At 52.0% G+C, this 12,484-nt stretch overlaps 1 protein-coding gene across 1 annotated transcript in view; it reads right to left on the minus strand.

Moving 5' to 3' along the window:
• Positions 1–12,484, minus strand: part of NXN (nucleoredoxin) — a 160,788-nt gene that overhangs the window by 7,544 nt on the left and 140,760 nt on the right. Inside the window, exon 6 of the mRNA XM_044248210.1 lies at positions 168–347. Coding sequence (XP_044104145.1) covers positions 168–347 — 180 coding nt within the window. The remainder of the gene's footprint in view (positions 1–167; positions 348–12,484) is intronic.

The raw sequence follows: 12,484 nt of genomic DNA on the forward strand, positions 1-12,484 counted from the left end.
GCAGAGCCATGAATAAATCATTGGGGTCAAAAGCAAGGCTGCTGGGAGAGACAAAGGCCCAGGCTTGGCATTGTTCCTGACAGAAAGAAGCTGCAGGGACAGACACCCCCCTAAATGTGAGATCCTTTGAGTCCGGCCCACCCTGGGACTCCTACCAGGATTCCTACCTACAAACAGGACAAGGCAGGGGCCCTCGTTGAGCTGCACAGCATTGGAGTCGGAGAGCTCCAGCACGGGCTTGGGGTGCCACGGGAACTCCCTGCAGTCCTCATCATTCAGCACCTCCACTCGCCCCTGCCGCGTGATCACCTCCCCCTGGGGGTCCAGCACGATGAGGGTGGGGATGCCTGCAAGGGAGAGAGAGCTCGGTTGAGAGTCCGGAAGTGCTGGGGCGGGTTCCAGGCTCAGTCACTGAACAGCCACAGAACTCCCTTGCGACTTGCCCAAGGAAAACGGCAACTCCCTTCCCCTCTCCTGGCCTCATGGTCTCAGTGTCCCCCACTGCAGTGTGGGAAATGGACAATACTTCCCTCCTTCTCTCACTTTGTAAATATCGACAAGGTAGTGCATTCAAAGAACTTAGCACCGGGTCTTGGCATACAGAAACAGGCAATAAACCCTCAGGAGATCCCAAAGAAGACACCCCTGCCACCTACAGGGGACCAAAAACCCAAGCAAAGCTGTGTGAAAACACAGGCCCATACGGCGTACTTGCCAGCCTGCCAGTGTGAGGGTGGGGGAGCCTGGGGCAGAGGCTGCACACAACAGGGGACAGCTGGCTGTCAGGGAGCCCGCGACCCCACCTCCATCTCTAGCCCTGCTGCCTGGAGAGAGAGCGTCCTGGGCTGGAGAAAGAAATGAGACACAAGACTCCCAGTAAACCACACACATTCCCAACCATCAAGCCTCAAGTGAGAAACCAGAGAAAACACCATCCTGGTTATGGTCGCATTTGGGATTTCTACCTCCTGGCTCTTTGTACCCCACTACCTGCTGCCTCTCCTCCATCCAGGGTACCCCCCACCAACCACAGCCCACAGTCACGGCTCTGTCCTCTTGGAGACACTTGTCTCTCCACTGACAGCAGCTCCCTTCCCCCAACCGCCCCACCCCCAACCAGCCACCTCTCCTCTGGAGCTGACCAGAGCTTTAATTTTATCTGGGCCAGTGCCAGCCATAGCAATTTAATATTTATAGATTCCGAAGTATTCAGTGAGTAATTTGCTCTGCTGACATTTTACTTCTCTGTGGGGGGAAGAAGGGGCAACAGCCGTCGAGGGACCAGGAATATGGCCCCAGTGTTTTGTAACGTTGGTGCGGCTGTTGGCTCAGCAGGGAGGCAGTGGTGGGCCTGACTTCAAAAGGACTTAAACAAGTCCATTATGTTCACACCTATTAGAAGAAGTGGCTTGGCGTGTTGGAGAACAGGTTCACAGAGAAATGGAGAACTGCCATTCCCACTGTATCACATACAGATGCACGCAGCCGGGGCTCCTGGGGGCTCCTGGGACATTCTCAGGACTGGCCAGGCCTCCTGAGTTGTGTGTCACTCAGAGCACACAAGAGATCTGGGGTGTTTCCAGTTCCATCCTGACAGCAGCAGGTCAGCCTCCAGAGTCTGGGCTCCCCATCCCCGAGGATGGGTGGACACCGCATCCTGAGGGATAGACGTGGACACCGCGACACGCCAGCCGGCTGTTGGCGAATGCCTCCCATAGCCATACCCCATCTCAAATAGGCTTTGGTAAAGTTCTTGGCAATTACAAGTGCTGGGTTGAACCGGGGCCCGCCTCCTACTATGATTAGACAGAGCAGCTGGCCTGTTTGTAGTCCAGACGTGGGATGCTGAGCTGGTCTGTGAAGAACACACAGGCAGAGGGCAGAGAAGCGAAGAAAAGTAAAACCTGAAGGCAAAGAAACCCACTTCCTGGTTTGGTGCCTCAGTTTTTCCAAGGGACTCCTAGTTTCTAAGGGGTCTTCTCGATTACCACGACTATAGACTCTGAAGTCCTTGGGGTCCAGCAGGACAAGGACATGGGAGCCCCAGGCTGGTTGCTGAGGCATCCTCAGCTGACTCCACCAAGGAACAGCACCGCCCCGGGCCTTGGCTCTCCCCAGCCCTTAGATCACCCACCTAAGGTCATCCAGCCACAAGTGGCCACACTGAGACAGGAGTCCTGGTCTGCCTGTTGTTTTTCTACCTGGCCACTGCAGGTGGGGGCGAAGGAGTAGGCGAAGGAACTCCCCCCTAAAACCTCCCCCCAGCACCCACAGCTTTCTCTACTTCCTCCTCAAGGCTAGAGAGGGAGGCTGGGGCTGCCATCCCCACTCCCCTCGCTTGAAGCAGGTTCTACCAGGCAGAGACTTCTAAGGAGAAAATAGGGCAAAGCCTCTAATGGGAAACAGAAAGGGAATGGGAAATTTCTTTCTTTCTTTTTTTTTTTTTTTAAAGATTTTATTTATTTATATGACAGAGAGATCACAAGTAGGCATAGAGGCAGGCAGAGAGAGAGAGAGGAGGAAGCAGGCTCCCTGCCGAGCAGAGAGCCCGATGCGGGACTTGACCCCAGAACCCTGAGATCATGACCTGAGCCGAAGGCAGCGGCTTAATCCACTGAGCCACCCAGGTGCCCCGGGAATGGGAAATTTCTAATCGATGCCTCTGTACGAAATAACTTCCACGCCAGCGAGGGGCTTCTCTGAAGGGAATACAGAGGGAGCACCTCATCTCTGCTGAAGCTCGCCGGCTCCCGGCTGGGTTGACCAGGATGGCTGAGGGAAAGCACAGGGAGAATTCTAAGGAAGATCCAGGCCACCCACTTAAACTTCCTGGAGCCTCATTTCCAGAGCTGTCACAGGGGGTGGAGACCGTCTCCTCCTCTCTTGCTGGGTGTTGTGAGGAGCGAACAAGAGGATAAGTGTAAAACGCTGAGAGCGGAGAAACTGCTGTACCATGAGTAGAATCCATCCGCGCTAGCTCTTCTTATAAAGTGGTTCCTTATTGCTAGTTTTGGTTGTCCCTGGGTTGATTATTTGGCCCCTGGGAAGGCAGAGGTAAGGAAGACTGCTGCCATAGCCTAGTGGGATCAACAGCAATCTCTGGGCTGGCTGGAGGAAGTTAGCTGAACAAACAGAATTCAGAGACAATGTCAATGCCGCCGCGAGGACTCTGGGAACTCTGTGACATCTACCACGTATGGGGCTGGTGTCTATTTACTTGCGCCATCCCAAGCTTAACGCTGGGCAGAGGAAGAACATAACATGCCCCGGCTTCTAGAGAGAGCTTCTGCCTCAAGCTCTAGGCCCTGGGCAGCCGGGCTGGCCCACGAGCAGTGCCTACACATCCCCTTCACAGTCTCCCTCAAAACCCGCAGAGAATGAGCAAGGCCTCAAAGCCTGCTCCAAACGGTTTCCTCCTGGGAGGAAGCTATCTGTGAGTCTTTAAAACAATCTCAATGCCATGTGTCCTGAGCCTGTCCTACATTGAGTTTGGCTGCTTCTCTACTGCAGGGGGAAGAGAAGCTTTTGAAGGAGGTGGCGGTGGTAGGGGCCTGGGGCCAGGGAGCTCAGTCATATGGCACTCTGGGCAGTGGGACAAGAGCTGGGCAGGCTGTCACCCTGAGAGCTTTCTTTCTCTGCTTCTAGATGGCGATAGGATCTGAGGGGGCTGGGAGTCATCATGCAAAGACTGCTGGGAGCTGGCAGAGAGAAATGGAGGAAAAGCAGCCCCTCTGCAGGAAGAGCAGGTGAGGGCACATGGCCGGGCAACATGCATGATCCCATGGGGACTATAGCAAGGAGGAAACAGTTTGTAAAATACAGTTAAATAGAAAGTAGCGAATATCCAGCACCGTGTGTGCAATTACAGCTCTGGGTAAGTATGTATGCGTGCGGACAGAGACCAAAAGGAACTCAGAACAGGAAAAACAAGTGTGTAGCAAGGCAGGAATGTGGGTGAGAGGGATAGTGATCTGAGTTTTCTTAACTGGTGGTATGATAAATGTGTATTAGCTTAAAATAAAAACCAAAGAAGAACTGGAGGGCAGTCAGGCAAGACAACATACACAGACCATGCCTGGGCCACATGGCTTGCCAGTTTCCTTCAGCAGCTCTGTCTGCACTCCCCGCTGACTCCCCCAAACCATCACCTGCCTGGAAAGCCCAGGGAGGGAGAGGGCAGCTGGTCTGCGTGGTAAAACTCGGGAGAATCGCAAGGCAGGGTGCAGGGATGGCTCTGGCCAACTTGAACTTGGCCCATAAGCCCGCAAGCCACTGGGGCCTCATGTCTGTGACGGGAGGCACAAAGACATTTATGGTCCCATTCTTGTAAGAAAGAGAAACCAGACCCAACAGAGTGTCCATCAACAGTGGAAAGGCTACATAAACTGGGTCGCTTTTCGGCACTGCAGAGAAATTAACCAGGTATCAGTAGCAACAAGAAATCTTGAACACAGAACTTTAGTGAGAAAAGCAAGTTACAGACTGGTATTACAGCATGTCAGCACTTAAGTTTGCTTCTAAAAAACACACCTGGCACAGCTATTTATTATTCATGGGTTTGTACATAGGCAGTAAAAATATGAAAACCAATTACAAAGATACACATGAAACGTATGGTAGCATTTCCCCCGGGGAGGGAGCCCAGCACTGCGGGGCGGCACGGGAGGCTCCCCTTTGTCTGTGTTCACGCACCCATTTGTTTAGATTTTCAACACCTGCGCAAAACAGTCACTTCTACGTGGTGGCCACATGGGTGCTTATTCTTACTCTTTGTCCTTCCTTATTTTTTATTTTTTATGTTCTCCAAAGCAAACGAGACACCCAGAATGGGACACCGAGGCAGTGCCCAGCCCGCCCCCAACCAGGGCTCCAGGGCCAGCCCTCCAAACACTGAGATTGGGCTATGAAACACAATGGCACTGGCCTGTCCTCCCCCTCCACTGAAAAAAAAAAAAAAAAAACCACTGGAAAAACATGATCTCCAGATGGGTTGTTTCTGTAAAAAATCAATAGGTTCTGCCTCAAATTCATTTTTGATGGGGGCGGGAAAGAGGGCCAAGTTCGGGGAAAAAGGGAGGAGGATGGCAGAATCAAGAGGAAGTCGGGAAAGGGAAGAGGAGAAGGACGAAAGGGGGCGACAGAGAAGCCAGAGAAGGCGATCCTGCTGCCCAGGGTCCTCCCACTGCCGCCCCCGCCCCACCATCCCTCCACCCGCCAAGGTTGGGAGCACCATCCCACTCCAGGACTTTTCTCCTGGAGGTGGGGCCTGCATCTGTCCCTCTGTCCCCAAAGGTAGGGGCCAGCAGAGGGGAGAGGAGGAACAAAACGCTAGGGCCCCCAACCCAGGAGAGAAGAGGCACTAAGCCTCCTTGCAAAGAATAGAGTGTTCTCTGACAGCCAGGATTAGGCAATTGCTAATGGGATTTGCCTTTTGCCAAGTGTGTCTAAATGCTTTTCTTAGAAAGGCATTTTTAAACAGCTCCTAGGGCTGCAAACTCCCCAGGCTGCATGAAGCTGGGGCAGTAGGGAGACCTGGGACTCAGAGTAAAAGGGCCACTCATGGGACAAAGGAATACCAGGGCCTCGGTGAGCCCAGGTGTCCTGGTGAAGCTACTGGTTAACACTGCCTGGGCTCAGTCCAGAGCGCCAGAAGGAGCAGGGATCAGCCACCAGCAGAGGCAGCAATAGCAGCAGTGGCAAGAACAGGACTTTTGGCTTGGGCAGGCCAGGCGCAAGTTCATCAAGGCCAGTCACAGGTCTGGTAAAGTCCTCAAGATCCATACACTGCCACGGCCAGCTGCACAGGCAGCTCAACAAGGCATCTTATGCAAGGTGTCCTTCGGGATGCTGGGTCCAGCTTCCAGGATGATCATTTTCATTGGAGCTTGTTGGGATCACACAGGGAAGCTCTGTGCTCATGTGCCTCAATACACAAAGTGACCATCAGATCAGGGTGCCTGTTCCCTGTAAGGCACGGGCCAGGCGGAGGTGGCTTGGCTCGGGGTTGGGCAGGGGAACGTCCCTGGTGCTGCTCTTCATCGGACGGCTTCAGGAGGAGACACAGACCCCGGGACACAGAGAGAGTCAGTCAGGAAGCGTGAGCTCTCCCAGACAGCCCTGCAGGATTTGCTGAAGACCGGATCCTCAAAACGGTAAGAACTCTCTAGTGACCCCACATCGTGTGGACTGTGTGTACACGGTGATATTGTAATATAGTAAGAAACACACAATTGGTCTTTATCCCCGGTTCCTGGCACTGAGCTCCCCAAACCCTTGTAATTTCCTGGGAGGAAGGGGTGAGAGGGACCTCCTGTTATAATACTTGGTCTTAACATTTGATCTCAGATCCTGACACAAGAGCTTCTAAGACCCTTGGAATCTGGCATGATGGTGTCTTTGCATGTTAGTGAGGTGACCAGTGGCTGGGGACCCCTAAAAAGCTTCAGAAGGTGGAGTTTGGTGGCCAGAAAGGCCTGAATGGAAAGTTGGATCTTCCAGCTGGGCCCCCTGACCTCTGCCCCCGGGGGAGGGGAGAGAAGGACTGGAGGCTGAGCTAATCCACAATGGGCAGGGATTGAATCAATCCTGTCTTTGTAATGGAATCTCCACAAAGATCCCTAACTGGTGGGGGCAGAGCTTTGGGTTGGGTTGGTGAGCCTGGAGATGCTGGGAGGGTGGTGTGCCCAGAGGACATGGGGGCTTTGTGCCCCTTCCCACACACCCCAGGCATCAGTTCCCTCTGGCTCTTTCTGGCTTGTAGCCTTTACAATAAACCTGAGAATAAACCAACTGCTTTCCTGAGTTCTATGGGACATTCTAGCAAAGTACCAAACGCAAGGAGGGGGTCATGGGCACCCCTGAATTATGGCTGGTTGGTCAGAAGCATGGGAGGCCTAGACTTATGATTAATGTCTGAAGTGTGGGGGTTCTGGTAGGACTGAGCGCTAGATCTGTAGGATCAGACACTAAGCCCAAGTAGATGGTGCCAGAATTTAGCTGACTTTTAGGACACCCAGGCGGTGTCAGAGAATCTAGGAGGTGAGTGTGGAGGGAAAATCCCACACACATTTGGTGTCAGTGTGTTGTAGGGGCGCCTGGGTGGCTTAGCTGGTTAAGCATCTTGCCTTCAGCTCAGGTCATGATCTCAGGGTCCTGGGATGGAGCCCTGTGTCAGGCTCTCTGCTCAGCAGGAAGCCTGCTTCTCTCTCTGCCTCTCTCTCTTTCTCTTTCTCAAATAAATAAATATTTAAAAAAGAATAAAGAAGGAAAGGTGAGTAGGGGCACCGGGCTGGCTCAGTTGGTGGAGGGTGCAACTCTTTTTAAATAAAAATTTTTTATTTTATTTATTAGAGGGAGAGACAGTGAGACAGAGAACGAGTAAGCAGAGGGAGAGAGAAACCTGCAAGAAGACCGTACTGAAGGCAGAGCCTGATTTGGGGCTTGATCTCATAACCCTGAGATCATGACCTGAGCTGAAATCAAGAGTCGGATGCTTAACCCACTGAGCCACTCAGGTGCCCCGCATGCAACTCTTAACCTCAGGGTTGTGAGTCCGAGGCCCACGTTAGGGGGAGAGCTTACTTCAAAAATAAAAAGAGCCCAGAATATACAGTCATACATATAAACACATCTGTTGAATGACTTTGGAGTTGTAACCAGAGAGTCAAACAAAGCTCAGAAAATACTCAGGAGTCCATCAAAAATAATTTTCAGAGTTCCATGATGCTATGATGAGTAGAGAAGAATCGATAATTCCATCAAGGTCATGGGTATCAGAGCTGGACTGGAGGTATTTAAATATCCTCAGACGCAAACAAGCAAAATCCAACCAAGAGATGGTGCACCTGGCAAAGAGACCCCTGCTTCCAAGACTCAAGAAATGATACCACACCACGGATGTGAACTACAAGGGCTCCAAAGGCAAAAACCATCCTAGGTGGAGGGCAAGGAGCCCGGATGCTGGACCCATGCAACTTCAGCAAGTCAGGAAGAGACTTCCTGCGGCTCGGGTGCCAGGCCCAGGGCACCTCACTATGCCTTCTGCTTCCCTCGGCCCGCCTCCCCCCGGCTGCAGCACACGGGAGATGCCCAAGAAAGGATTCCTGAAGCAAAGCCTGAGTGAACAAGAAAGAGAGGAAGGAGGATAGGAAGGAAAGAACTCCTGCCTTGGAACTTACACGTCCCCACTCCTTGTCCTAAAGCAGCAGCCAAGCCACAAGAAAGGAGTCAGCCCTTGCAGCTACACACGGGAACGGGACACGTGGCAAGGGATCACATGAGCATAGGAGGCCGCAAGAGGAAGGTCTACGCTGGAGGGAAGGCACTGGGGCAGCAGGCCAGGAGAGATGGCAGGGCTGGGGGTAGGAGGGGAGGGTGTACACAGGGGAGCAGTAAGAAATGGGGCTGTAAAGGTATTTGAGACCAGACTCCAGAGAGTCTTGGAAGCCAGGCCACAGCCATGAGGGCTTGCTTCTAGGCAGGGGATGAATCCCACTAGTGGAGCCAATCTTCTGGAAGGTTCCCAGGGTTGTGTTGGTGCATCCAACATGCTGGGATGAAGCAGGAAAACCTGGTGCAGAGGAATGCTGGCGTTCCAGGTGTATTAGAGCACCAAGCCTCTGCGAAGGAGATGCAGGAGAAACCCAAGAAACGGAGGGGCAGGAAATAGGAGATGGGTGATGTGGAAGGAGAGGGGGAAGGGGAAAGGACTTCAGGGGTAGCCCCAAGCGTCTAAAAACAAAAGCAAATGAAGCGAGAGGAGAATAGGGAGGTCAGTGGATTGCCAACATCCGTAGTCATTCCCACGAGACCTGAGCCCATGTTAGGCTTGATCTAGAACTATGGGACAACTGGAAAATGCCAGATTTCTATCTCAAGGCCCATCTCCCCCCCAGTGCCAGACTGCTGAATCCACACCACCAGCTGAGTGTCTAATGGGCATCTCAAATGCAGCATGGTCAGAATTAAGCTACCGTTCAACTGAATTCCATACGGCTGCTGGCCACATGCCCCACGCCCAGTGCACACAGCTCCCCCAACTCCGCTGACGGGGGCTGCCTCCTTCCGGCTGCTTGGGCAGGAAGCCATGGAGCCGTCTCTGACTCTCCCTCACTCTCACACCCCACATCAAATCTGTCAGCAAACTCTAAGACTCTATCCTCAAATTCTGTCAATAACCTGCCCAGTCTTACCACCCCCACTGCCATTCTCCCTCCCTGATCACTGCCATCTTGGCCCTGGATGACTACAACATCCCACAGAAACCCCCAAATTAATCTGTTACTGAGGTATCGCTTTAGCATGGGGTCTAGAACCGAACCTGTGCCATCCCCGAGGAGTGTCTGTACTTGCAAGGAACTTGTACTTACAGCTGTCTGGTAAGATCAGTACAGACTACTGCACAAGAACTTACCAACAACAGGCACTTCCAACAGAAACCAGACCCCTGATGCACGCGGAACCCCACCCCCCCAACAATGCCATGAAGCAGAAGATCGTAAGTGACCCTGTGAGGCTGGAGGGAGGAAGATGCAGGGGGATGGGCTCTGGGCTGCAGCAGCCACATGGGCCACTTGTCCCTCTCCCCACAGGTACGTCCATCACGAATCCCGGTGTGAGGCCGAGTTACAGGGGGTGCTCACTGTCCACCAGAAGTACCAGCGGATGATCTGCCTCTGGGATTTCTCTTCTAGTCTAGATTAAGTGTCACTATGGCACTGATCACCACTTTAATCAAATTTTCAAAAGGCTCCAAGGTGCAAAGGGTCAAGATCAAGGAGACGTGCAAAATGGTGCTCGAGGCTCACTAGGAGGGGGTGTCACTGACTTACTGCCCACTCTGCCCCACAGTACACTACAGGCATCCTATTCTGACCTTTGCCCTCACCATTCTCTATCTAAATCCCGTCCACTCTGAAAGGCTCTGCTCCAGAGCCACCTGTTCTAGGAAGCCTTCCTGGTTCAACAGTTCCAAGTCAGAGTCTCATCTGAATTCAGATTATTCCGCTGCGTGGCCCGTCACTAGGTGCTGCCTTGAGAAGGATCCTGTGCTTCTTTCCACACTCTCAGGTCACTGCGCCTTAGTGCATGTCTGGCTTGACGGGGCCAGAGGCAGACGGATCAAGGTCAGCTGGCAATGCCTGCCAGGATGCTCTCAGGAATGGGTCCCAAGGCTTCGCCCAAGAGGTCAGTGATCAAGGAGGCAGTCAGCACAAACACTGTGCCAGGGAGACTATACACCCGAGAGTGAGAAAGCAGGCGGCTTGGAGAGGGGACAGGTCCACTCTGAAGAGAGACTAGCACAGAGGGCAGAGGGGATTGTATACCAGGGAGCCAACCAATGAGCAGCAGCAGGCCAGCCTGAGGCAGAGGACGCTCGCTGGCGGGAGCTAGGATCGGCCTGAATCTCATTCTTTCACCGTGGCTAGCTGCGCCTGCACATAGTGCCCCTCCAGGTCAGCCTGCTGGTCCTTAACTGAGAGCCCCTTGCAGTCCCCACCACATGCGTGCTTCTCATCCCCACACCGCCAGGGCCTTATGAGTTGGTGCCAGATCAACGTGTCTCCGAGAAGTCCCCATTCTCCTCCTCCTCAGTCGTGGGCAGCCACTTTCCGGCTGCCCGGACCACACCTAACAACCGCGGCTCCTACGTCTATAATATTTATAGGTTGGCAGTTGCGGAATCTGAGTGTTCCCTTCTCCGCTGGCTGAAGGCAGGCAGAACGTGATCCATTTAATTCTGTTGTGCCCTGTCCAACAGTTTGCAGGGCAACCTTGAAGAGTGCAGCTTGTGATCTCTCCTGAGACTGCTGTTCCGTACCAACCCTTGCCGTACTTCCCCAGGGTCCCCAGAGGCATCTCACGGAGCAGAAAGAGAGACTGCCACCCTAAGTGACTATGCATGATATAGACCATCTTTTGGTAATTGTTAGTTTCAAGTGATTCCACAGCCTTAGCACTGACTGCCAGGAACACCTGCGTCCTACCCCCCACCTTCCCCATCCAGAAAAGGGCTCTACCTCGGGGAGGAAAGATTCCGCTCATTGATGGCACGGGCTGGGAAAGAATGTGCCTCTGCATGGAGTGGCCTTGTGGTGGCCGGGGCAAGTGGCAGTCTTCTAAGCCCTCATACAAAATGGCACTTACTGGACCAACACTTTCTAGTTCCTCAAGACATCATCATACCCTGCTCTTGAGATTATCCCCCAATGTAAGTCTCCTCCTGTCCACTCAAGGGCAGCACCGGGCTACTCTTCTGGTTTCCTATTTCCCACGGAGCTCAGTGCATGAGTTTGGTGGGAAGCGGAAGTTCAAGAAATAGATTCCCATGCATTTAAACCTACTCTGCCTTTCTTCCAAAAAGGATTGGAGGTTGCTTAAAAAGTATGTGATATAAGCCAATAAAAACAGATGAAAATATCCTCCTGAAGGGAAAACAGGAAGAGTAAATGAAGCTAATAGGGTCAAGGGCATGCAACAAAAAAGGTGAGTTTTGCAAAGTTGCTAAAAGTGGTTAACAAATTCAGCTCTGGGTTTTCTAGGGGTTACAGCGGGGAAAAATGTGGTCCATAATGAAATTCAACATACACAAAAGATGAAGGAAAAAAACTAAAAACAAAAATCCACCACTTGCTCTAGAGAAGTTCAGCTTCTGCTGGGCACTATAGGATAATTTCCCAAGCATTAATTCCTACAAGTGGGATTTCTAAATTAAAGGTTTTGTAGATTTTTAAAGGCCTTTGATGTATATTGCCAACTGCTCTCCTGAAAGGTTGTCCTGATTTACATTTCTACTGGCAGTCTGCTCTCTTCCCTACACAGGGATTCTCTTTTAGTGGGGATCAGGGGTGCTCGGAGTTCTTTGCAAATGAGATAGATACAAATTCAGTGTTTTCATCTGTAAATCAAGGAAGTAAATTATGCTGAATGTTTCTCACGTCATATGAAAATGATATGATCCTATCATTCCAATCAATGCCCTGGATGAACTGCCTGCCTCATATCCTATACATAGTTTTTACTTAATTCTCTCTCTCTTTTTTTTTTTTAAAGATTTTATTTATTCATTTGACAGAGAGAGGGATCACAAGTAGGCAGAGAGGCAGGCAGAGAGGAGGAAGCAGGCTCCCTGCCGAGCAGAGAGCCCGATGCGGGACTCGATCCCAGGACCCTGAGATCATGACCTGAGCCGAAGGCAGCGGCTTAACCCACTGAGCCACCCAGGAGCCCAAATTCTCTCTCTTTTTTAAAGCTTTTATTTATTCATTTGACAGAGAGAGAGAGAGCGAGCGCATGCGCACACAAGCAGGGAGAGAAGCAGAGGGATAGGGAGAAGCAGACTTCCCCGTGAGCAGGGAACCTGATGCAGGGCTCCTGGGTTCATGACCAGAGCCAAAGTCAGAGACTTAACCAACTGAGCCACTCAGGTGCCCAATTCTCTCTTTTTTTCTAAGGAGATCTCTTTTTCTTTTTTTTTTCTTAAGAT

The sequence above is a fragment of the Neovison vison genome, chromosome 5, assembly GCF_020171115.1.
Source record: "Neovison vison isolate M4711 chromosome 5, ASM_NN_V1, whole genome shotgun sequence".
Classification (NCBI taxonomy): domain Eukaryota; kingdom Metazoa; phylum Chordata; class Mammalia; order Carnivora; family Mustelidae; genus Neogale; species Neogale vison.